Raw genomic sequence first — 27599 nt, 5'->3', positions numbered from 1 at the left:
CTTAACTATGGATTTACACAATAATTTCAGAATTGAAAAATTTAGAAATCACTTTGTTTTTTTATATGGATTAAGGCTTGGCCTATGAGGGACGAAGCGAACACTTGACTTTGTTGATAATACACCGCCATGTCATTTCGCTGGTGATTCGACAAGGGTAATATGTTCACACTCCCTATGTTCCCGTTAAAACTTCAAACGATCACATCCTTCTGCATACGACATTTCTGGAATGCGTAACTTTCGACAAAACGATGTTTCAAGCCTAGATTTCATAAAAAAACAAATTGAAATTTTCCTCAAATCGTCAATTTCATGTGAATTTGAGTTGAGGACGAATATGAGAGAAAGCTAAATTTGAGATTTTGTATGAAACCCGACTCAGAGCATCCACGATCTTTAGGACGTTTCTGACACTCTGTACAGTAAACACTTTTAGTGAATGTAAAGACAACGGTGCACTCGACAGTATTGTAATCAAATTTTGTTACGCAATCATCGCTTTCCCAATTTACAACAGAATGGCAAATGCCAGTTAATTATATATTATTTTCCTGAGCGAATTGTTATTATGGCGAGGATAACTGATTTTACTTTGTGTGTGACCTTCTAAAATTGTGTTTTCTGTGACAATCATGGAAGCATCCAGCCTTCCGTAGTATATGAATGGGAGACAGTTGATATGGATTGGCCAAATGACACTGTTGGACAGAAGTATTACCAAAACAACAAATACATACCAAAACATAATGAAATAAATGGAATAAAACTACACGATGGGGACGTGTACTTAACTATACCTAAACTGAAACACGGTAAAGGTAGTAAAGGATGGCACCAGCAGACCGCTGCTTCAACCATATCCAAACTGTGATATTCACATGGAAGGTAACTGTTCAAACTTGAAATTGATCCAAAGCATGGAAATTGATCCTTATTCTGAATTTATGTGGATTATTGATACAAGTTTTGTTCCTAGAGGATCCGTAAACATTGCAGATCAATGTCCAAAGAAACTCATAATATGGAACTTAGAGAAGAACACTGAGGTCCATCGGTACTCCCGATGGTGTTATTGAGCCAGGGATGTCCTACCTCATCGATATAGTAATTGACTCCGACAAGAATAAGACCGCTAGATGGGCTTATATTTCGGACACTCTCGGTAGGAAACTTATGGTATATGACCGATTACTCGATGACTCTTGGGCTTTTTCACATAAATCAAAGGACCCGTTGCCGCAGTAAGCAGCATTACTATTGGTAATACAACTTCTGACTACGGGGTTTTGGACATAAATTGCATCGCTATTTCATCCGATTTTTCGGTACGTTTATTATTGTTCAGTAGCTGGCATCAAGGCTTATCGTGTATGAACGAAAATTTTACGGAAGACAATCGTCAGACGCAGATTTTGCAAGTAAAGTCACGATAATTGGTAACAAACAGTATCAAAGTGATGAACAGAAACATAATTTGTATTACTCCGCTCATGGACCGAGAAGTGTGTATAAATGGTCAGTCGAATTTGAAAATGGTCAAGTAATTCTAGCAGATCGACGGTCTACGGTCGCTTTCCATAATATGATAGAATGGATAGATTCGTTGGCGTTCGATGACAACGGATTTCTTTGGTTTGTAACAAATAACCTGAAGACTTTCTTCTCTGAAGATGGCAAGAATGGTACTTCGAATTTTTTCGTGTGGAAAGTGTATTGAAGAGTTGAATTTTGGCGATGATACAAGCTCTGCAATTCCCCGTGTCGTCAATGTTCCTGCTCTTTTGCTTTCATGCTCTATATACATATACACAAAAGAAACATTACTGATTATGTATTAACATTTAGAATATTAGCAGATATATCTATTTAAACAAAAATATAACTGCATATTAATCTCATATTTTCATCATAAAGGATGTACAATCAAGTCATATTAGATTTGGTTAGAAATCGTTCGTACCTAGAATATTAAGAAATGACGTCACCTTGAGTTATTTAATTATTTCTAGAGTAGTAAACATGATACGTTCAGGTCGTATTTTTCATGTGGATTACAGATAAATTAGCCCAATGCGCACGCGCATGACGTCACATCCGGTGGCGGTTGACTGGAAGTGACCGGTGGGGGGAAGGGAGACCGGAAGTGGACCTTGTGTATGACCGGAATCTGGACCTTGGTTTACCGGAAGTGGACTTAAATGGGGTCCAAAAAGGGGAACATGGGGACACTCTGATACAGGAAGGGGAGCTCCATAGGTATCCTCATTAAGTGTCCTAATTAGTGACATTATATATTACGGTGTAAACAGATAAGTATTAAAAAAGGGGGCGTATTATGACAAGAGTTATCTTTCTTTTTTATATTGCTTGTTTTAATTCTACATTTTCATTAATGTTAATTGATTTTTAATTCTTTTTTGTACACTATTTATTTGTAATTTCATTATCTTTTTGTAACAATGTCAAATTGAATATGCACTTTGAATGGATTTTAAATTTTAATTTGATTTTCTTTGTGTTCAATTGATTGTGTAATTTGAATAATGTTTCACGGATTAGACAGATGTTTGAAACTTTCCATTTTACTGGTGATTTCAATAGCCCACGTATTGATTTTTAACCGCTTTTTATCGTGCGTTATGACTACATTACAGGTGTAAGGACGTGTTGTGCAATATTTACCTCTTGGACAATAATTTTCATTGTTGTTTTAATTTTTTTTGGTTAAATTATGTTTAATATTTTTTGTATTCAATTTGAATAAGTAATGTTACTATTGTGGCTAACCACCAATGATTATCCTGACAAATTGATGCTTACATTCGGAAGGTTAATAGCTTTTGAATGGTGTATTGTCTTTCATTTTGATTATAATTAGATTTTTATAGTCGACCATTTCATCACCTATTGCAGACGCACTAAACCTTTCCATCGTTTTTAGTCCGTGTTATGAGGCTCTAGTGGGTAAATTCCTTTTTTTCATATTTTCAATGTTTATATGTCGCGTGTACTTGCTTTGACCCGTTATGGGGTCTATTGGGTAAACATTAATTTGCGGATTTCATAATTTCTCTCCATATTTTCTTTCGTAGTTTGTTTTCTAAACTCGCTTCTCTGTTTTAGTATTTATTATCGTTTTTTTATAAGTATTTTTTCTGCTATAGTATGTTTTCAAGTTACTTACACTCAAACATCTACCCGCGTTATGAGGCTCCGATAGTTAATATGTTTGCTATGTTGTTGCCAACGGTTTTGATACGTGTTATCGGTTTGGTTTATGCTACATTTTTATTGTGTAAGGAGGTCTTTCTTTAGTACAATTTTATTACACAAGATTTTTTTTTCACTATATTTTATTAACAATTCATAATTATTGTTCCATTCGTCGTTATGTCATCTATTTTTTGGAATCCGGGTCCTGCTCCATGGTCGGTTCCATAAATCATTCTTTATTTCTTCCCCATTAAGTAATTTCACGATCCGATTTTCTTATGATTCCACTTTACTACGAGTCTTCTTTCTGTCCAAGTATCGTTGGCGTCAAGGCTTTTTTCACTTAATTTAATCTTCTTTTCCTTTTTTTCCTCGATTGACATGACTTCTGGTGGCGTTCATTGTATATACCATATAGCTCTTACTATTTTTAACGAACTATCCTCTCATTATATTAGATCCAGGTATCGTAGGTCAATATGAGTTATCTAGCTGAACTTTTGTTCCTTTCTTGATTTATTAAGATCGTTGTTTCTTATGCAAGGATGCACGATATTCCGCTCTGGTTTTCATTTGTATTTTATATTCTGACGTTGTCCGTTTTACGTTCTTAATACATCTCTCCGATCTTTGCTCCGAAATTTTCTCTATACAGTTCCATTTATAGGTATCACATATGTTTTCTGGTTTTACAAACATTTAATTTACAAAAAAAAAATAAATAAAAATCAATTAACATTAATGAAAATATAGAATTAAAAAAAAGCAATATAAACAAAGAAAGGTAACTCTTGTCATAATATACCCCCTTTTTAGTACTAATCTGTTTAAACCATACTATATAATGACACCAATTAGGACACTTAATGAGGATACCTATGGAGATAGTTTCCTCCCTCTCAACCTTTAAGACCCTACCCTCCTACATCAGAGGGTCCCCATGTTGCCCTTATTGGACCCCATTTAAGTCGACTTCCAGTCATACCCGAGGTCCACTTCCGGTCTCCCTTCCCCTACCGATCGCTTCCGATCAACAGCCACCAGATGTGACGTCATGGGCATGCGGGTTGGGGCTAATGCACCTGTAATCCACCTGAAAAATACGACCCGAACGCATCATGTATACTACTTACTAGGTACAAATAAAAAAAGTCCTAGTTAAGATAAACAAAACTTGCATAATACACGTGTACATCATAACAAAGAATTGTAAATTGCCATGGTCAAGTGAACCTGGTCCATTTACCTACTTTTTATTGCACTCCGAGTTGCTCATTTATTTTGTGCCTTTGCACGTGTTAATTTGTTTAACATTCTATCTTTTGTGTGTGTCTATTTTTTATGAAGCTTTATTCGGATTATTTTATGATCATGAAACAAATGAAAAAAGTTGTTCCAAAAACTATTCGAAACTCTTGGTGATCTGTTCCTAAATTCCTATGACGCCAACTTTTTACAAGGGCTTCTACAGAAAAAATGAAGCGATTAGCCTGGATCTCCAGTGTCAGTTTTCGTTTAGAGATGATATATTATCTCTGAAAAATACCTTTTTTCAAGGATTACTTACATCCCATCTACCCAAATGGACTTGAAATTAAAGAGACAAAATTGCCTCGATTGACCTTAATTTGGACATGATAGATAATACAGGACATTTGAAATCGAAACTTAATGACAAACGTGATGAATTTGACTCCCCAATACTAAAATCGCCTTCCAAAGTGGCAATGTACCAACATCTCCAGCCCTTTTCACGGTTAGTCCATTACTAATGTTAAACCTGTGATCTGTACACAGACTTTCTCTGTAGAGCGTGGATAATATCAAATGAACTTCCCAATTAGGGCTAAATTCAGCTTTTGTTAACACAATCACTACAGAAGTTTAACGGTCGACATCAAAATCTGATAGATCGATATGAAGAAGAGAAATATATTCAATAAGATTCAACGACTTACCAGATTGACTACGTATACCCACTGAACCTGATACTTACTAGCCGCAGTAAAGTCATTGTGGCAATGTGATAAGATTCACTGCGGTTCACTATTGTAATTATCACATTGCTATCCTAAAAGTACAATGAAATTATCAATTTTTTAAAAAAAAATTACACTTGCCCATGTATGGAAAGATTAGGATCGATTACTCTGCATGAGAGGTATCCTCTACCGGTAGTGGATGTGTTCAATACTGATTAAGCTCTTACCCGACACACTTCTCAATATTGTGAATATTCAGCTTAGAAATTGATGACTGTGCTCTTGCATTAGTGCCGTGGCTTTGCATCTTCGAAACGCTTTTTATTTAAAGTTATTGTCAATACTTAATTCAATAAAATATAAAATTTAAATATGTCTTATATTCGAAGGTATACGAATATCAATACCCAGGTATTCGCTAAAATAATCACTAATTCTTTCGATTCAACTACATTTAATTATAAATTGTCGTGATATATCATGTTAGTGCGTTCTGGGAGATAAACATTTCTTTTGAAATCTTGGAGTACAATTTTTGGCACTGCATTGTCATGATTGTATGTTAACAGATCAATAGAAGACGGTTAAAAATCGATACCTGGGCTATTGAAATTGAATTCACAAATTAAACCACATAAATAAATAAATTACACAGAGGCCCCCCTTCTACATCAAATGGTCCCCATGTTCCAGGGTCACAAGGATAATAGGGTCGACAAATTTTGATTGCCACTAGAAAAAAAGGAGGATGGGTAAGGTCGGGCAATTTAGCCTCCTGTGGCGGAGCGCAAAGGTTCCTACTCCTATCGAATACCACAGCAGAGTTCTTTAACGTGCGAGGAACGTGGCACCTTTCCCAACACAGTGCACCACTATGGTTTGCGGTCAGGTTTTCCGTATTATAGCCTGTCAACCCTAGCATGTAACACGCCAGGGGTACCCCATTCACCACCTGGGGCACACATGCCAGTAGCTCTGTGCGCAGAGCACCTAGGCCCCGGCTAGGTTTCTGAGCACGATATCGTCGCCTTTTATGAGAAGCTTAGCGCTGCTGCAGGCCTATTCTTTTGACACCCGGACCTGCACGGGGCTCATTTTGTGGGCATAAGTTGGTTACTGAGTTAATTTTATTGTAAGTGCTCTAGTCAAATGTTAATTTTGTGCACATAGGTTAGTTACTGAATTGATTTTTTGTGAGTGCTTTAGACGGAAGTACATTTTGGGCTCTTAGGTCGGTTATTGAGTTGATTTTATTGTAAGTGCTCCAGGGTAATGTTAATATCCCAAAATATGCGAAACAAACCTAAAGGTTATGTATAAAGTTCTCACGTTTTTATTTCCAAGTAAGCTTATACTGATGGTGTATCTCGATCTCGGAAATTATTCAACGATAGATATTAAATGTACTTTTAGTACATTTTACTTTGTAAACAATTAAAGACCATTCAAACACTTATGTTATAACAGGACAGCTTTAGTAGTTTAAAACGCATATTCTGCACTAAGTAGAAATGTTAAATAGGTTTGACGAGATTCAACTCTCTGCTATAAATCTTATTAGATTCCTACGGTAATGTCTGTGGTAGTAGGGTTTCAATGTGGCATTATTTATTCAAAGTTATCATATACAATAAAATTGTATTTTGATAAATCTGGCTTCCAATTCATTTTTTTTGTAATGACTGCAATTGTTTGTAGTATGATACTTGGTCTTGCCCTAATATATAATGTATATACGTGTCAACATTTGACTTTTTTTTGTTTATTTTGAGTGTCATCATTCTATTTTCGTGGATTTGATTATTGTCGGGCTTTCAGAACTGAAGGTGACTGTGTTTATTGGAGGTATTTTGCTGATCATTGTTATTATTTACATATACCATTTTTATTAGGATGATATGATGGTGCATTTGTTGTATTTCATCATATCTGCTCCTTTCTCTTGTATTGCTATGCATAAGATAATATTGTATAGAAGGTTCGCATTTCTGTGAAATTTATTTCAGTGTTATCGAGCAACATTGCCAATTTTGTCTAACTTTTTAGTTTAACCATCTCTGTAACTACGGAACTTCTTCAATTGGGTATCCTAACATATTTAATCTATAGGGTACCATATAGCTGATTGGACCGATTCGATAATGCTACCTGGAGTGCCAAAGATCGGATTTTGTGATAAGGATTAAAACTTTGATTATTGGACATTTTTAATTATATATATATATTACAAGCGTCTCAGAATGTGACAACTCTATTTGCTACACTGCTCCATCGGATCAAATTGATACAGGGAAGATATATAAACGTATAGAAAGGTCTGAACAATTCCCAACGATGTTAGAACTGTCAAATTTGCGAAGCAAATTTTTGGTCGTTCCCTCCGCGGGACTCGAACTCGTAACGCTGTGACATCTATGGCAACACCGCATGCACCAAGTCCATCGCCCTAGACCACTCGGCCAGCTAGGCTATATAAAAATATAGCTTTCGCTGGCCGGGTCATTCCTCCTCGTAGGATTAATCTAGGGCTGTAACTTAGTACACGATGTATGGTAGTACGGGACAGTTCATATATATATGAATATGTATGTATTGATTTAAAGAGCATTAATTGGCTATTGTTCCACATTCTTTCTAACATTATCCCATTTGAATGGGATATTTTTATCAGGAATGTCATAAAAAAAAAGCACAGTGACTCTCTCATCCTAATCACTGAGGGTACTGTATGTAAACATGAAATACTACTCTGGCGGCACATTTGATAATAAGGATCAAGCCCCCGTGAGAGCACCAATATAAGACATGTACTTACCGTTTTCGGAAATCAATTCAAGAAATTGAAATAGAGCAAACGGGTCTATAGACAAACGTGCGCTTTTATGGAATCAGAGGAATATAAGCAATATAAACTACCCAAGTTGGTGAATCGGCTAACATGCGGTCAGTTACTTTTGTGAACTAAATGTAGCACATTAAAACATTATGCATAGTTTGTATTTCTAATTAAAACTGATATTCGAATACGTTTTTTTTTTGTCAAACTGCATGCATCAAGTATGTGACATGTAACAGGAAAAAACTAATTAATTAATCTTCCAATCCGCACACGAGTTAAATCGTCATGCGTCCTTGGTATGAGAGATAATATTTTGGTTATTAACGATAACCATTTGATAGTCTTGTTTATTATATAAGTTTTCCTTCATAATGCGTTGAAATTTTTTTCACTGGGTACATTTAGTAAATCACTGCTATCTACATGATAATGAGATGCAAGTCGTTTAAAAAAAAGCGGTTCCGCTTTGTAGATTTCCGGTACTTGGCTTGAATGGGATCAACTTTAAAACTTCCATTGTAGAGAATTGTGTGAATGAGTTGCTCAAACCTGTTTATTATTTTATGTGGGATTTTAAACAAACAGTTAAAAGTTGTATAAATACAATTATTACAATGCAAATTTGAGATATTTATTTTGTTTATTTCACTGTACATTCGTCTAAAAAAAATCAACAATAAATTTTACGAAGCGATGGTTCAGAGACAAAACATAAACAAAACAATGATATTTACCATCATTTGGTGACTTTGAACATATTAAGACATTCAATTTTTAATTTCTTAATTTTTTAACTCTTCATGTATATTCGAAAAATATAATAAAGTAATGTTAAATTGGTCTTTTTCTATTTTGATATTAAGGTCCATACGCGTTGAAGGATCATAATTGGACTATTTTTGAATAAGTGGGTTCATGTAAATGTTGAATGTACGATTTGCTGTATATAACAATTTCAATGCGCAATGGAATCTGAACAAAGTTCTACATGCATGATAGCATAAAAATGTTTATTTTCTACTAATTATACGATAGTTGTATATAGCTTATATAGAAGGCATTACCATAAAAGATTGACTGCCCGAGGACATTGATATTGCCTGAGACCACAATAATGCCCTCGGGCATTATCACATCGTAGTAATGCCCGGTTACGAGTTGAGAATTACATCCCCTTATTGAAACGCATTCGTGATAAAGCAGTTGTCTATGTAAATATGGCGAAATAAATATGATTTCAACAAGGACAAAATAAAAAAAAGTCCTAGATCCTCATGATCCTCAATGAAATAAACACAATAGGCGAGGGTATGATCACATTATGGTATTGACCAGTAAAACCTTTTACTGCAGATCAATTAATACCACGTGAAAAGGTTTTGTTCAATTGAAATTACTGCTTTTTCACTGATATGAAATAACACCAAATATTTTTACTTATCAAGTATTTCTATGTATTTTTTCACATACAATATATGATTGAATTCTAGTAAGAGACCAGATTTCTTCTAGGCTAAATTTATATGAAAATTGATTGTAATTCGTAACTACATGTTAGCAGTAGTATCTAGTTTCATTGTATATTCATAAATATGCATCCAGTTCGTGATCTTAGGTTTTAAAGAGTAATCAACGGAACCAAGGTTATAGCGGTAATCAAAAGAATGTAAACCAGGGACAAAGACCAGACATGGAAAACAGACATACACAACAAAGAACATAAAGTAACTAAAATCATACATACAAAGTAACAAAAGAAAATGACCAACTCGAACTCCACTAAAAACTGGGAGCATGGACTAGGTGCACCGGTGGTGTAAGCGTCTTCTGCTTTTCTAGAAACACCCCCGAGTTGCTCATAAAAAGTCAAGTCCGGGGTAGACAAACGAGGAAAGGAAAACTATGACACGTTGAACAAATCAGTTTTCATGGCGCAGATGGATACACCGTAACGATCCACGATTTCATGATGACGACCATCAAACTTTTGTAGTGAGGATTTCAATCTTGTATCAACATAACCCTGCTCCAGAGGCCTATTTGTTAGAATACTAGCGCGATATAAAAAGTCTGGGTAGTTTCAGCAAGCTCTGACATAACGTATGGGTTATGATATGAACACTCCAAACGTATGTGATGTAGGGATGTTGCCACAGATGAAAGGAAAGTCGACAATTCTGAATGAAAAGTCACCACGTTTGTCATAAAGTTTGGTCAATAGTTTAGGCTGACTTCGCAAAAGATGGTAATTATCCCTCTTTAGATGAAGGTGATGATAAGCAAGGTAATATATTCTGATGCTTCGTTTATCACATTAGACAAAGTTCACGTTCTATAATAAGAAAACTATCTTTATCTTCGACTATATATACATCACCTTGGTGAGTTATTCTTTTTGTGTTATTACTTCACATATAATAAGCGATGCTCGTCTGGTCAAGTGATGTCCGAATTTGAATACACACTTTGGCAAACTTCAATTAACCTCATGTGACCTCGGCATTGAGGGAGCACATTTATTCTTTCTTCATTTTGGTTTTTAAAATTAAGTATGATTGGAAGAGTTGGTATTTCTGGGCGGATCGGAACGGTAGGTTCAACATCAGACCCCTATATAATGGGCAGCATTTGCCGTTTCGGGCGTCTTGTACCATCTACTTTTTTGAATATTTCATTTTTTTTATGATTTTTATCATTACAAGTTGTTTTCTTAATATATACATTACGTTTTATATTTTAAATATTGAATTTTATTTATGTATTGAATTTAATTTTGCTTCCACATGTTCTCTTATTATATTGATTTATAATATCACATTTTGAATTTTTGATTTTTGTAAATTCTGGATTTTTATTGCTGTAATACTTAAAAATTCTAATTTCCACATGCGAAAATTTGTCATTGTTTATGCACTCAAAAAAGGAAAAAAAATCTATCTTTTTGAATTATTATTATACTGCCTAGGATAATAGGTACCGTCCATATTGTGACGGCGTGAACTTTCCCCAACAAAATAATAGCAGTTTCACGGAGAAAACACACACAAAAAAAACAATAAACCAACAAAACCGCGTCACACTACATAGTGTCATAAGGGAATGGTATTTACCGATATAAACTGCCGTCTTTAACTTTCTTCATCCTTGTTTTCAATATTTTGTTAACATCTGGAGAAGAACCGATTTGCTAAGATCATTAATAAACAGCTGGATAAAACGTAAGTCGAATGCCGATGCACCATCGAAAGTGATGGAGCACTGAGTTGCTGGTTGGGTACCGTGACTGTTTCAATGATAGACTTTGGGCTTGGGCGGTCATCCACAATGATGTCTTCACATTCCGTAAGCATCTTTCTTTTACCTGAATTGTGACCTTAAAAAGACAAATGAGTTAAAAAAAACACTTAATATAAACATTTTGACACACACACACACACACACACACACACACACACACACACACACATCAATATTATACAACGTCTCAGAATGTGACGACTCATAAGTTTACGTTATATTCCCTGTATCAATTTGATTCGATGGAGCATGGAGCAGTGTAGCGAATAGAGTCGTCACATTCTGAGACGTTTGTATAATATTGATTTGTTGTGACATGCATCATTAATTTGATCCTCTATCTTACATAATAACATCTAAATGAATTGTCCCGTTCTACCATACATCATGTACTAAGTTACACCCCTAGTTTAATCCTACGAGGGGAATGACCCAGCCACCGAAAGCTATATTTTTATGTAGCCTAGCTGGCCGAGTGGTCTAGGGCGATGGGCTAGTGCAGGCGGTGTTGCCATAGACGTCATAGCGGTACGAGTTCGAGTCCCGCGGAGGGAACGACCAAACATTTGCATCGCAAATTTGACAGTTTTAACATCGTTGGGAATTTTTCAGACTTATATATATATATATTTATTTAAGGCACTGAAGAAGGTCATTTGTTGACTGAAAATTTTGCTCATTATATATTTTATTATAGTGTATTAACATCTTTATCGGTATCGTTGTACAATCCTTTAGTATTATATATATAAAAGTCAACACACAACAGTGAAGAAAGTTCTAATTTAATGAAACCGCATACGGTTTAATAAGGAATAAGGCTACTAAAAGATTTTTGTTTCCTGTTATATCTTTGAAAAAAAGGAAGGCATATGCAGAGTTTTTAAATTGTGATTTTTTTCAGACGTTGAGGAAATATTCTTAATTTAACAGTGCATATTCAAGAAATGAACACTACGTTTGGCTTAAAGCACGCATCTTTTTAAATTTGACTTAAGTGTAAAATACATTTTTGTCGAGTCTTGTACCTTCTATGAAGAACTGGGGTTTTGTCAATCTTTTCAGACATTATTTTATCTTAACTTCAGCAAGAAGGATTTTATGAATATAATTTGGTTTAAAAAATAAACACTTAAATCGTAGGGGCAATTTACACGTAGCTTACTTACAGGATAAAGGCCAGTTAGTTCAAAATATAAAAAAAAATTACCAGCGTTATATGTTGTAATTTCGATATGCTGTACACGTGTTTCAAGGAGTAACCTCTCACCAGAAGCATTAAAAGCAAATATATAGGAAGATCATACTAAAAAACTAGTATTCAAGAAGTACTAAAAACCAAAAGTATTGGAAGAAGATGCCAAATCCATCACCGAGAGGGTCTACCATATGCAATGCAAGGAATGAAGCCTCAGTGTTTTACACATTTTAACATTTGAAATACTGCAAGATTTTATAAATAGGGTAAATAAAATATGATATAATTCGGGGTCAGACAAGTCTGATTACTGGGTTCATCATAACCTCAAGGACAAGTGACCATTGTTCTCAAAAATACTTTTTTGTTGTTTCTTGACGTTTTTTGGCCAGGTTCAGCCTGCCCTGTGATATGAAGGTTTCCTTTTCGTTAATTGAAGACCAGTGGGGGTTCTTGTCTCTTTAACATATACACTATACCTATTCTCGTTATGTTAAATTCATTGAAAATTATAACACATGAGAGGCAAAATGCTATACATATATATACACAGGCTGAATTATATAGCGTCTTAGGTGACAGAAATGATAAAATTCATAGAAATAACATGTATTCACCGGTTAAATTGGTGGGTGTGAAATCATAAAATGAATTTCATTTGTAGGAAAGAGTAATCAAGGGAACCAAGGTTACAGCGGTGGTAATCAAAAGAATGTAATCCAGGGACAAAGACCAGACATGGAAAACAGACATACACAACAAAGAACATAAAGTAACCTTTAGGAAATCAATATTTCATTTGCAGCATATTTGTTGAAGATTTTCAAGTTGTATTTTGCTTTGCCAAGACGCTTTTCTTTTTTACTTTAACTTGTATCCGAACCACTATACCTTGAACATTTTAGAACATTTAAGTAGTACTCCACAAAAAAAATTAAGCAAAATTATACATTTTTGTTTTATTTTTGATATTTTATTTTGAAATGTCATAGTAAACAGAACGTAACACGTGGCTTTTCATATAACCATTGTTCATAGGAGATAAAAAAGTATATAGAATGTACTGTCGAATTCAAAATTAAGGGAGATAACTCTGTAAATGACACTACAATACAAAGGACAACAACAAACACACGAAAAATGAAGAAAAACACAACAGAAAATCATATAAAATGTTCTAGTTATATTGACTGTGATTTTGAAATTGATAAATAGGGATAAATGTCAGTTCGATTCGTCAACTTTCTTTTTCTCTTTTTATAGAAATGAAAGTAAACTGTTTTCATTCATTCAGTTTGAAGGAGCGGTAGTTATCAAAAGGCACAGACTTAGGTATTTCACATATTAAATATATATATTCATTTTTTTTAAGAAACCGCTCTCATAAATAAATAAATTAATATAGATAGAATTAACTTGACTTGACTTGACTTGATTGGCAGCAAATTAAAAAAAAAACAAACTTACTGGTAAAACGTTTACAATTATATTTTGTTCCATTCCTTAAATGTAGCAAACATTGGTGATCATTCGAGGCCGTGCAGTTTGCCAGTTGGTCTATGCCGTAATTTGATTTACTACATACACGTTTAGATATAGAGCTACACAGTGGACCAGTATATCCTGTCTTACAATCTTCAGTGTCTATAGGTAATCGATCTTCAATAGTTGTACACTTGTTTAAACTCTTAATGTTATGGTGGAATGTACTTTTAAAGGGTTGGAAACACTCATAACCTACACAAAAAAAACAACACAAGTATTATCTGTTTAATCTGCTTAGGTAATCAATTTGTATTAAAAAAAACTAGATTCTAAAGAGCGTAAATCGCGCACCAAGAAAACATGATACCATGTGGTCATATCGTTTAAACAAAGGGTTTAGAGAGATCTGTATACCTAATTAATTTCTTCCATTCATTGACATACCTGAGTCATATTAAAAGAGCGATACAGGCCAAAATAGGTTTCCTCATAGGATTTAAATTTCAAATTTGAGTGGCCAAATCACCCGCTTAACAACTTGACCCACTTTAAAAGCTGATCGTTTGTAGTAGAGGTAATTGAACTTATCAAGTCTTAAAACATTGGTACATGTGAGGCCTAAATAGCACCTATCTGCTGTCTTGTGCTATCAAGCAAAACAAAAATTTCATCGCATGTTAAAGTTGTTCCATTTATAATTAATACCTAGTTTGTTCGCCATTGGCTTAGTAACAGAAGATATATGAGCCGCAATATGTCTCCCATAGAGTTAAATGGCAACTTACAGCGACCACAATAACCGGTTGAACCACACAAAAAGTAGATCGTTTGTAAAGGTTATTTAAGTCATTTAACCTATTAAGTAATAAAACATTGTGATCTGTGGTTTAAGAGGAATTGATAAATGAATGCGCTGGCAAATAAGAAGCTTAAATAGCTTCTAGCGGCTGTCTTGTCCAGTCAAGCGGAACAAGAGTGTATCTTTTGTAGAAGCTATTGCAAAATGTTAAAAAAAATACCGATGAATGTGCTTAAGGAGGTAGACCTAGTATAAGGGACACAACTGTTAAAATCATTGGAACGTTTATATTCAGTATTTTACATCAATGTCATGTAAGCATCAAAGTAATTTAGACTGACTTCATTCGGTTTCAAATAGCTTGACAGGCTATGGTGAAATTGAATATGATACAAACATATCACTGACTTCATGAGTTATGTCCCTTACCCTAGGTCTACCGCCTTAAAACAGAAAGTTATTTTTGTCGAACGGATTTTAGCCTAACACAATATATAAGTCGTACCGATCTGACCTGAATCTATCAGAAATTGATTCAAATTCATTATATCATACATGTACAAAGTGAATTTGTGATGCTGCGTAAAACGTGCTGGAATGATTATCGTCAACGGTTTTGTTTTTTTAATTGTTAAAATGCCTATCCTTTATTAAAGATCCGTATTACCTACCTGTATTTGCATCAACCAGTATTTTTTAATGTTTCTATTGATAAAACTTTAAAAGGGAAATCAAGGGAAACAGGATCTGAACGCTAGACAAGACAAAAAAAATCCAGGCGTGATTGGTAACGACTAAACGAAGACGAAGACAGTAGACGCACTCGGGACATAAAATAACAAAAATAACAACACGCAGGTAGCATCGAAGCTAAATCCTCAACGGAAAACTGCTATATAAACAGGTGCCGCCGTAGATTCCTCTCATTTTCTAGATAGATCAGCCGAATTAAAAACAAAATTACGTCTACGGTAGACCAAAAGGAAAGAAGAATCTTTGATGCAGTGAATAAATCAGTTCTCATGGTGCATACATGAACACAACTTCGGTCAACGTGTTCCTGTTGTCAATCAGTCAACTTGTGTAGTGCATGATAACGTACTCTTGTAGAAGCCTAAAAGTCCATGTGGTTTCGGCAAGCTCTGGCATAAAAGACTTTGTTGGGCATAGCTACGATGAAACACAGTTTTTATTTAATTACAAAACACGATAAAAACTGGATATATTATATTGTATTAGCGTCCAGTAACATGTAGTGAGAAATAAGTGAAAAACTTCGTTTTGACAGTGTGTTAATTATAATAACAACCAAAGAAGAATAAGCGGATTATAATTCAACATACATATGTACAAAATATGTATTTGACTTACAATTATATTTTCTGGTGGCATCTTTCTTTGATAGTTTGCACTGAACCTTCTTGTCACAAAAACAAAATTTTGGAAGCAAAGTTCCTTTCCCGTCCAAGCATTTTTTGCACCTATGTTTACCTGGAAAAAAAATACTTCTAATGCTAAAATAAACTTTGCATCCATTCCAGACTTTTGTAACGTTCCTTTTAGTTGCCCAATACAAAAAAGATTGTTATCACTTGACGGAGGCGACAGCTAATGAATGCCAAATATGACGAATATTTTTTTTAAATTTTTAAACAAAACACATGTTAATGAAGCCAAGACTTAGAAGAATAATACGTTATACCGTTATTTTAAGGAATGACTGTTCTAATTTTTCGGTCTATGAAGAAATAACTTCAATCACGTGGTGCACACTAAACAACATCTGGTCTATGGGATGATAGACAAAGGTTTGAATTCAATCAGAAAGCTTGTTACTTCTGAAATTAAAGTCTCCTTCTTCTTTCTACTATCCTTTTAGTCTCCAAATATGTTAGTTTCTCTTATTCCCATCCCCTCAGTCTCAGAGTAATTAATTGCGTAAAACATAATGTAACCAATTCCTCATTTTTTCGAAGTTGTGCACAAACATTAACCAAATTTTCCATAATAAGGGAACTCCAACCACCTGAAACCCCGGTATCACCACTCAATCACTTGATCTATCTTAAGTTTTCATTATATATTACCAAAAATAAGATTTCCAGGGTTTAGGATTATAGAAATATTCACCAAAATGCAAATGGAAGGAGCATGATAAAGAAAAAGATAAGACGCAGAATTTTAAAGCTTCTATTATTTACATACATAAACTTGTGATCTTCAACTTGAGATCTTTATAAATTATGTAAGAGTAATCAAGGGAACCAATGTTATAGCGATAATCAAAAGAATGTAACCCAGGGACAAAGACCAGACATGGTAAACAGACATGCACAACAAAGAACATAAAGTAACTAAAATCATACTTACAAAGTAACAAAAGCAAATGAGCAACTCGGACTCAACTAAAAACTGGGAGCATGGACCAGGTGCACCGGTAGGGTAAGCGTAAAACATAACACTATGAAATTCGGAAACCTTTAATTTTTTTCGATTCACAAAATGACTCTTTAAAAAAATTGGAATATTTCACCTTATCACAATGATGTATGTCATTTGGAAGCTACGGCAGTACCATGTCATAGATCTAAATTGTACAAAACAAAACATAAAATGAATGGCAAACGGCTAAAACTCATATACATGTTCTCGTATACTGTAATATACTTACTGTGATTGTGATTACCGCATGTTTTATGTACAAAATCAGAACCTAGAAGAGGAATATTTTTTTTAGGATAATTGATACCATTATGCAACTGGTCTATATTGTCGTGTACTGGTTTCTTAAATGGATTGGTTTTGTACTCCGTGAATTTACATTGATTGCATTAGGTGTGTTCAACTGCTTGTCAAATGTTGATTTGTTTGGTTTTACATTATGTAAAATATATCCTTGATGTTAATTTTTCATATGAATAGTAGTATTTTTGTCGTTTGTTTTTTTTTTGTTTTTGTTTTTTTTTGTTTTCATTTGTTTATATTCTTTCTTTTGTTTTTTAGGATTTTTTTATCCTCCTAGTGGTTCAGCTATTATTTTGGGTTCCCATATGTATAATCAGCCTCTGCTCCTTCTTTTGACACAAAGCTAACTTATTTCGAAAAAGACGTATCTTTCGAACTTTCGCGTTGGTTAATACATCGTTCATAACATGAATGTTAGTACAAAGAGTATCGTCTTTTTTTAGGAAAACCTTTAATCGTATTAAAATAATGTATAATAGACCCAAGTCAGGTAATGCTTCTCTGAGTTAATGCTGAAGTCAAATTTGGCTGATATAGCATCTATAACTATAATACTGAAAGAAGTTTTTTATTAAACCATTCGACTATTATTAGAGTAGTCAAAGTTGTTCTAAAATGTTATAACTGAGTTTAAGCAGATTGATTTGCCTTTTCATACCACTTCATATTCAAATATTTAAAAATTTGTGAGTGGACAGAAATATATGAAGTTTCTCCTACATCCATCGGGCAATGGTATGTTATCATGAATGTAGAAATTATGTAGAATCATGAAGAAATATGGATAGAGTCCGTTTTGTTAATCTATACAATAAATCATCTCATTGTTCATTATTTTATTTGACAAGGAAGTTTTTATCTAGATAACTTTCATGAAATCTTGGTAGTTAAAAGCAGATAATACAATAGAACGAATATTACTTGTTACATTAAATTTGCCTCTTTTGAAATGTTCGTAGATTCTATCCAGAAATTTAACTTTTATATATATCTTTATTACAAATGTTTGTTTTTTTTCAAGATGCTATTGATTTACATTAAACGAATGGATTTCCTCAATATTAAACTTGATTGTAAGGCCTGTACATTTAGTAAACAAAACTAATGATAACTTAGTAGCATTGATCACAATTTAGATAATTAAAGCTGAATTCAGTACAGTCTCCTTCACGTAAGTGCATTTAGACCTGGTGTAGACAAAATCAAAGTGCAATTCACAAACAAAAAAGTGAAATATTATAGAACAAATTAGTTCCATAAGTACAGACACATTTTAAAAAAAAAAGTTTTAGAAATGATATCACAATAGTTTTACGTCACACCGACTTTTTGAGATGCATATTTTATATTGACAGCAGTGCTTATAATTCCAAACGGCGTTAGCAGGTCATTATCATTCTAGTATTGTTTGCTTATCAAGTGGCACTTCACTTTGTTAGAGTAATCAAGGGAACCAAGGTTATAGCGGTAATCAAAAGAATGTAATCCACGGACAAAGACCAGTCATTGAAAACAGACATATACAACAAAGAACATAACGTAACTAAAATCATACATACAAAGTAACAAAAACAAATGAGCAACTCGGACTCCACTAAAAAATGGGAGCATGGAACGGGTGCATCGGTAGGGGTAGCGTCCTCTGCTTTTCTAGAAGCACTTATTACTGGGGTTAAGCGAATGTCCGTAAATGCTGCCACGGTCATCCTAAGATGGAGGATGGAAATTTGGGTCAGAATATTTTTCTTTTATAAAGTTGTCTATTTAAATTATGCAACAAAATAGATATGACAGATAGTTAGTCATTCACCAATGCTTGATATATGAGCCGGGAAGCGTAGGGGTAAATTGTGTGATTAATGAAAAAATACAAGATGTAAATATCCGCGGGATTGCCGTAACCGAACAACAGACTGACGATCGGGATGACCGTAACGGGTGTATTTTACTGAATTGATCTACAAATTTAGGTGTTTATCCACAAAACAGAAGATTGGAAAACAGAAGAAACTACATCATTCCTTTTTTCTCTTTTGTTCCCTACATGTTTATCTCAATACCGAATTAAGTGGAGTATTAAAGGTGTATATTATAATTTTGTAAAAACCATGATATGCAATAGAGAAGGTGTATAACAATAATATATGTTTAAACTGAATTAAACTGAATCAAATATATCTAATGTAGTTGGCAGCATAGTTAAGAGATTGATTCCCGAAGCCTTAATTGTCCTTTTCTTTATTGTACATAGTTATAATAATTATACTTTCTCATTAAATCAAAAAACAAAAGGCTGTTTAAGGTTTCATAAGGTGAAAAAAAAATATGGTAGGTAGGTGAAGAAAATCATTTCAATTATATTACATTGACAATTATGGGAGTTTTTTTTCTTTAATTACCCAACGTCATTAATCTTTGATAACTTTCGTTTGCTAGCACGAAAGCAACGAGCGGAAAAATCTATCCGGATTTTTTCGGTTCGATTCTAAAAATACATCATACTTCTACATGAATTCATTAAATGTTTACTCTGAAAATGTCTGCTTCCCTTTTCGCGAGGTTTTTCTGGTTACTTACTTTTTAATTTGTAGTTACTCACGGCTGACGAAACTACTTTGGTCCGCAGTTCACAACATTTCTGATGAACAATATCAGACGAAAGCTTTCCTGTTTTAGTGATATTTGATTGAAATTTTTGTTGTAATTTATAAGAAGAAACAACTAGCGGATGAACCATTTTCAGGTAAACAATTAAAAAAAGACTTTCTACTAACTTCGAGGTTATCTTTTGATAGAGTAATCAAGGGAACCAAGGTTATAGCGTAATCAAAAGAATGTAATCCAGGGATTACCTGACATGGAAAACAGACATGCACAACGAAGAACATAGTGTAACTAAAATCATACATACAACCCCGTGCAGGTCCGTGTGTTAAAAGAATAGGCCTGCAGCAGCGCTAAGCTTGTCGTATAAGGCGACTAAATAGTGCTCAGAAACCTAGCCGGGGGCTAGGCGCTCTGCCCACAGAGCAACTGGGATGTGTGCCCCAGGTGGTGGAATGGGGTACTCCTGGCGTGTTACATGCTGGGGTTGTCAGGCTATAATACGGAAAACCTGACCGCAAACCATAGTGGTGCACCGTGTTGGGAAAGAGCCACGTTCCTCGCACGTTAAAGAACCCTGTTGTGGTATTCGATAGGAGAAGGAACCTTTGCGCTCCGCCACAGGAGGCTAAATTGCCCGACCTTACCCATCTTCCCTTTTTCCAGTGGCAGTCAAAATTTGTCGACCCTATTATCAATGTGTTCCATCCTTTTGTTTTCATTTCATGTTCATTTTATCATCCTTTCATGTTCATCGTCTGAATATAGCTGAAATATTGCTGCTCGGACGTTAAACTCCAACAAACAAACAAACAAACAAAGTAACAAAAGCACTGAGCAACTTGGACTCCACTTAAAATTGGGAGCATGGACCAGGTGTACCGGTAGGGTAAGCGTCCTCTGCTTTTCTAGAAACACCCATCGATTTGCTCATAAAAAGTCAAGTCCGGAGTAGACGAAAGAAGAAAGGAAAACGTTGAACAAATCAGTTTTCATGGTGCAGATGGATATACCGTAACAATCCACGAGTTCATGATGACGGCCATAAAACTTTTGTAGTGATAACTACCATCTTGTAGCAACATAACCCTGCTCCAGAAACCTATTCGTTAGAATTCTAGCGCGATACAAAAAGTCTACGTAGTCTCGGCAAGCTCAGGCATAACGTATAATTTGTGATATGAACACTCCATACGCAGGTGCTGAAATGGTATTGCCACAGATAGGAAAGTTGACAATTTTGAATGAAAAGTCATTTGTTTGTCATAAAGTTTGGTCAATAGTCAAAGTCAAAAGAGTATACTACGTTCGTTATTTTCATGTGCTCTTGAAGTACAAGAAATGTGATAAAAAACTGGTATTTTATCAAACGTTATAGTTTCATTATGGAAACATATTCGTTTTGACTTTGTTTTAGGTTCGTTTAGCTATAGTCTATGCTATTCGGAATTATTCTTATAAGAACGTTAAAAATCTCTTCCGCAAGCATATAACAATTCTACGTGAGAACGTTGTACTATCGTTTTGTTCGTTATCAAAACGTGTCTTATTTAAAAAGTTGAAGGATAATGGCTTTCAATAAATGTTACAATGACTTGACAATATACATTTAATATGCCTAACGAAATACACTGGATATATGACTTTGCAAAACGGATCTGTTTTTTTTTTTTTTTTTCTTTTTGATTCATAAAACTTATCAATATTTTATGAATATAATCTTTTGATTATACGAAAAAAACATTCGTTTTACATTCGCAAGACATTAGTAACTACGAGCCCAAAAGGCCGAGTGATTTCTTTATTCTTTTTACGAATCAACAGCATTTCATTGTTTCTGTAAATTAAAATATTGTTTTGATGTCTGCGAATTAATTTGTTCTGACTTCCAATTAGGCCTTTGGTGTAACTCAAGTAAGCGAAATTTGCTTCGAGTATATACATATATTGGGTATTTTTACTTTTACTGCATTAATTCGTTTAAAGGTGCTTCGATTGGAACCATGACATTTAGCAGCTTTGATCCATATCAAGCTGTCAATATGTGAACTGTTATTGATATGGAATTCCCATGACATGATTTACATTAAAGTCAAATAATCCATTCGTACTTTTTATCATAATATTGTTGTTAAATGAAAAGCTAAAAGTTTTGTCTCCATTTTTTTCTAATATACTCTATTTTGACGTGTAGTTCTATTTAAGACATGACAACCTAAAAAGGATTTTAATACTAGCCGGGGCATGTGAAAACACAAGGGTCTTTGCAATATCTCACACATTACTTCAGCAAAATGTCCATTAAAATTTTCGTAAACTATGTTACAATCGTTAAGGATAACATTTTTTTGTGGTATTAACATTGATTCGCCCATAGGTTTTTCACATATTAAAAATTTAAACACTATATTTAAAAGGTGTTTGTTTAACAAGACATGGGTAGTGTCCTTATTGTATGACTTATGATGTGCCGTAGTTCTTAACTCCGGTATGGGAAGAATTGGGATTGATTTTATATATGATGGGGACATAACATTTTGTAGGTTTAAACTGGTCTGGAGCTGGCATGTTATTCAAACCTTGATGATGGCAAAGATGTCAAATCCAAAGCTTTGATAAGGTATTACACAGTGGCCTGATCTGTAAACTCCAGTGTTATGGTATAAACAAAAATCTTGTCAAATGGATTTCTGATTATATAAGTGATAGATGTTAAAAGGTTCTAGATGGTTTTTCATCCACGATTCAAAATATTTCTGCAGTGGTACCACGAGGTTCTTGGCACCTTTTTGGTTTTGATTCACATAAATAGTATTGTACATGATATCATTATTAGTATGCGCCTTTTTGCGGATGATAAATCATTATTTGCTGTGATAGATACTAATGTTGAAGATGACTCTCATTCTTTGACAAATGACCTACGTTGTATTGATACATGGCCTAAATACTGGGCTGTTATCATCATTCATCAGAAGGAATATAGAATTTCCTGTTTTCGGAAGGAGGTGAAGAAATTAAGCAAGTTGAGAATCATTAACATTTAGACTTAAATTTTGTTTGTCCAAATTTGTTCCAATATTCTATAAAATAGAATCCACTGTTATAATTATAACAAAAATTTGACGTCACAACCATGGTTTAAATAGTAAGAATTCGTTACCAATTCGTTCAAATCGTTAGTAGAATTGAGGTCTAAACAGAAAATCTCACAGTAAGCCCGATCCGGTAAGACGAGATGTGATCTTCTGTCAAGATGTTCATAACTGATGTGATTCTGATTTGATTTATCGTTGCTATAGGATATTGTCGAAATATTTAGCATCACGACAAAAGCCAAAAATAGAAAATACATAAGAGTGATTGAAAATGATAAACTTTTACGTTGGTGTTCGTTACGTATGCGCTTTAGTGTTCGTTCTTGGTTCGTTATAAATTTGTTCTAAATGAGTATCGTTCGGTTTCAGCACCATAAAAAACACAAACTTATCTTCTGATAGGTGATTGACAGGTGACCTTTATTGTTCGTTTGGTCATAGTGCATTTCTAGTAAAACACTAACGTCACTTAAATTAATACTGCATGTACTGTTCAGGGCTTAGAGTGTAAAAAAACCTAACATAACTAATATTGTTCAAAAAGTCTTCAAATCCTAACAAATCAAGTATAAAGATAATTATAACTGTAGAAATTGTAATTACTTACCTGATTCACACATATCCCCGAATGGATCTTCTTTAAGTTTTTCTAAGTACTCTAAAGCACAAGGATACACAATTATTTTTTGACACACTTAATCATTGGGACTTACAATGCATTGTGGGCAAAACTGGTTTAGACACTATATTGCAGGAATGTTTTTATTAAAATGAAAAAATTTCAAAAACAGACCAAAAATTTAAAAAGTCGATTCCATTCGACCCATAAATCAAAAACAATAAGATATATCTGAAATCTGATTGATCAAAGCAGGCGGAAATTTCCCTAAAGAATGCAATAAACAAAAATAAAAACATTGAAATCCGACCAAAATAATAAAAAAATGATTTTTTGTAGTGTTGGCCCTAAGACCCCTTATAACTCAAAAGCCGTCAGATATATCTGCAATCTGACTAGAAAATGTAGGTAGTTATTTATTTTCATAAGGTTTCCACTAAAAACAAACTTTGAAATCGGACCAAAAATAAAAAAGGTATTTTTTTGTGTGTGGTCACTTTGGCCGCATATAACTTGAAAATGGTCCAAAACACATTAAACCTGCTAATTCATTATGTACAATGTTAAATATGGAACAATAAAAATCGAAATCGGAAGAAAAACAACTAATCTACATGGGTTTAATGTAACACCTATTCCTACTATTTTTGACCCCTTTTTCTAAAACGGTCCAAATATCGTATAGACACGAATTAAAATGTGTACTTATGACACAAACGTAAAGTTACTTTTACGTGGCTGACAATGAATAAAATCTTAACCTTGGAATTTGACACATCACAGAACTTTAAAGCCGTTTATGTATTTCGTTAATGAGCAGCTGTAAAATAGGAACAAAACTGACATTTAATCAAAAGTCCGCGAAAGATACACGAATGAAAAAGTAGGTTTCTGTTGTAATTTAAAATAGGCAATGATAAATAATGTTCAGCGTACAATTCACGTGCACAAAAATTCTGAAGGCGCCTAAGATTTTTTTTTTAAACAAAGTTCATACTTTTAGCAAACCTACCATCTGTAGTACTGTATATACACTTAAAGTCTGTTACATGTTCCTGATACGTTACTGTTTTAACAAATGATAACGTTGAAAATGTATACATGACTGTTACTAGATACTGTTCCCAAAACACCATCTGTGATATAAATAATTTATTTAAAATAATTTAAAATAAAAAGTTATGCGCGACAACACAAAGACTTAAGTAGCAGTCTTTCTAAAAATCAGACAGAAGATGAATTTTATGTGGACTGGTACTTAAACATATAAATGGAATTTTTAAAAAATACAAACACACAAGTCTAAACAGGCATCACCGTCATATATTTGTCAGCATGTATGTGTGCTTAATATGTAGAAAATGAAAAATATGAAGAAATATGAAGAACGTTTAAAACAAAAACGTGTGGGTTATAAATAAACAAGTTTATATTGCTTTGATATTTTTAAGGTACATTTTACAGAAGGTGTTTACCAATAAGGCTTACGGATAGACTGCAGGACATCCGAACAGATTGTCGGGTGGCTAGTAGACCTGAATTTACTTTTAGTGACACAGGTAAAACAAGATTTGAAAAAAGCACACACACACACTTACGTAGGAAATATACAATATTTAAGCACAAAAAACCTAATATCAAAACAAACAAAAAACAAAACAAAAACAAAAAAAACCAAAAATATAAAGCAAATGCAAAACAAAAAGTACTGCAATACGGAATATAAAATTAATACACAAACCTCGATAGAAAATGTTGTATCTAACGTTGTATTTTATCCACTATATAATAAATACACAAGTGCTGTGGAATTTCATTTCCTAAAATAGCTCCACAAAGTCTAGGTTTTATTTATAACGATATTGATTATTGATATGGCGTGAGTGCTGTTTGTATGTCCTTAGTGTACAAATCAAACAGCCGTATTTACAAATGTACATATAAGATACTGTCAAGATATTGTTAAACCAACAACAGCCGATCAGCCTGAACGGGGAACATGCGCAATTAAGTTTTATTATATAAGAACAAATGGCGTTAAAAAAAAAAAAACTCAGCTGTGTATAAAATAAAAACAAATGCACCTATGGTTACCTAGGTAAATATATGCAGACCACTTTTAGAGTTAATTATTGTTTGCTACATAAAGAAATAGTTCTTAATAACCAGGAAGATTCAGTAAATAAGATTCAATTAAGCAAAAATTATGTTACATTCAGCAAGCAATTTCGTATACAAATAGAAAAAAACAAAAAACAAAAACAAAAACAAAAAAACAAAAAAACAAAAACAAAAACAAAAAACAAAAAACATACCACGAAACTATGAGGGTAAAGTAGATAAAAGGTGATTTTAATCTTTAAGATAAAAAGGGGCTTCAAAAACATACTCATCTGTGACTCCAAACATTCTCGAAACTACAAAATTTGAATTTGTCATATCATTTCTCCCCTTAAAACCACATTTCGTGTCATTTTATCCTACATATCCAAATTTTATTGAAATCATTTTGAAATTTGCACTTGGGCAGGAAAATTGTTGCCATGACAAAATAATTTTTAAATCGTCTGAAAATCTTTAATTTGGACCTACCATTTTATTTTAACCCTAACAATCTGATTTCGTCAATATTGGAGCATTTTGAAATTTGGCGGTAAAATTGGTTACCATTGAATGGACAACTTTCATATTGTTTCGAAATCTCAAAATTTGGACTCGGCAACACATCGTATCAGGTTTTCTTTTTTTTGTTTTTATTTTGTTTTTGTTTTGTTTTGTTTTTTCGCATAATGCTTTCTTGCGTATAGAACTCTATCACTGTACCAAATTTAAAGTTCCTGGCCACTTTTATTTCAAAGATATCGCAATGTCCGATTTTTAAACTTTCCCCATTTTAGCCGCCATTTCAAAATATTAAACGCTTAGACATAACTTCAGATGTTACCATATTTCTAAATTAAGTTTCGTAAGACTCCGCTTTACAGTTTCTGAGAAAAAAACTCAAAGCGGAAATTGGAATAATAGTAATAATTAAAATACTCATAATAATAATAAAAGTACATAAAGTTTACGTTACATGAAACAAGTCGACTCATGTACAAAGAAACCTTGACATTTAAATGCGTCACTTTATTTTCACCCTAAAAATCAAATTATATAAAAAACGAAGTATTTTTAATTTGTGGTCGGAAAATCAGTTACCATGGCAACGACTTGCACATGGTCTTGAAATCTAATAATTAAGATTTAACATGCCATTTTCATTCTGCAAACCAAATTTCATACAAATCCGAGCACATATACAATTTTGCCGGGACAAATTGGTTACAAAGGTAACGGCGACTTTTGAATCCTCCTGAAATGTAAACATTTAAACTCAGTGTGTCATTTTTACCAAGGTAACGGTGATTTTTGCATTTTCTTGAAATTTTAAAATTTCAACTTAACACATCTTTTTTATCCTTAAAACGAACTTTAATCTAAATCAGAGCGAAACAAAGCATTTTGAAGTTTCACATAATTCAGTTGTCATGGCAACAAAAAATGTGGTCTTAAAGCCTCAACTTTATTATTGTCACCCTAAAAACCAAAACACCCAAATCGGAGAAATTTGACATTTTAGCAGGGAAATCCGTTGCCATGAGAACTGCAAATTTCTGATGGCTTCCAAACCTCAAAATGTAGATTCGGAATGTCATTTTGCCCCCAAAAAAATGT

At 33.6% G+C, this 27599-nt stretch overlaps 1 protein-coding gene and 1 pseudogene across 7 annotated transcripts; one reads left to right on the top strand and one right to left on the bottom strand.

The window, feature by feature from the left end:
• The first annotated feature begins 613 nt into the window (after nucleotides 1-613).
• Nucleotides 614-1930, top strand: LOC148597463 (protein yellow-like; annotated as a pseudogene).
• Nucleotides 1931-3234: 1304 nt separating this feature from the next.
• Nucleotides 3235-26727, bottom strand: LOC148597462 (uncharacterized). Of its 7 annotated transcripts, none has more exons than XR_015918983.1 (8): nucleotides 25624-26721; nucleotides 24895-25018; nucleotides 23871-23921; nucleotides 17488-17529; nucleotides 16188-16307; nucleotides 14118-14269; nucleotides 11148-11410; nucleotides 3235-5287 (listed from the first exon to the last, which is right to left on the bottom strand). XR_015918983.1 is itself a non-coding variant. In XM_088563211.1 (7 exons), the coding sequence occupies exons 2-7, from the start codon at nucleotides 25016-25018 to the stop codon at nucleotides 11234-11236; spliced, it is 666 nt and encodes a 221-aa protein (XP_088419337.1). In that variant the 5' UTR covers nucleotides 25624-26720; the 3' UTR covers nucleotides 8655-11233. The 7 variants fall into 7 exon arrangements, 5 of the variants coding, with proteins under 5 accessions (XP_088419337.1, XP_088419335.1, XP_088419339.1 ...); XR_015918982.1 differs by having other exon boundaries at nucleotides 3239-5287; nucleotides 14000-14269; nucleotides 25624-25952; XM_088563211.1 differs by lacking the exon at nucleotides 3235-5287 and having other exon boundaries at nucleotides 8655-11410; nucleotides 25624-26720.
• Nucleotides 26728-27599: the final 872 nt, after the last annotated feature.

This window comes from Perna viridis, chromosome 15, assembly GCF_037379345.1.
Source record: "Perna viridis isolate PV_CMFRI_1.1 ecotype Kerala chromosome 15, ASM3737934v1, whole genome shotgun sequence".
NCBI classification, from domain to species: Eukaryota; Metazoa; Mollusca; class Bivalvia; order Mytilida; family Mytilidae; genus Perna; species Perna viridis.
The sequence above is the reverse complement of the archived record's forward strand: the minus strand, read 5'-3'. Positions and strand labels throughout refer to the sequence as shown.

What these genes read in the sequence shown, in the direction of transcription:
- LOC148597462 (XM_088563209.1), bottom strand. Translation starts at nt 25,018, where the DNA reads ATGGTGTTTTGGGAACAGTATCTAGTAACAGTCATGTATACATTTTCA. An exon ending in TATATACAGTACTACAGATG is followed by an intron (nt 23,922 to 24,894) that starts GTAGGTTTGCTA and finishes CTTGTGCTTTAG; the next exon opens with AGTACTTAGAAAAACTTAAA. An exon ending in ATGCGGTAATCACAATCACA is followed by an intron (nt 16,308 to 17,487) that starts GTAAGTATATTA and finishes TTTTTTTTCCAG; the next exon opens with GTAAACATAGGTGCAAAAAA.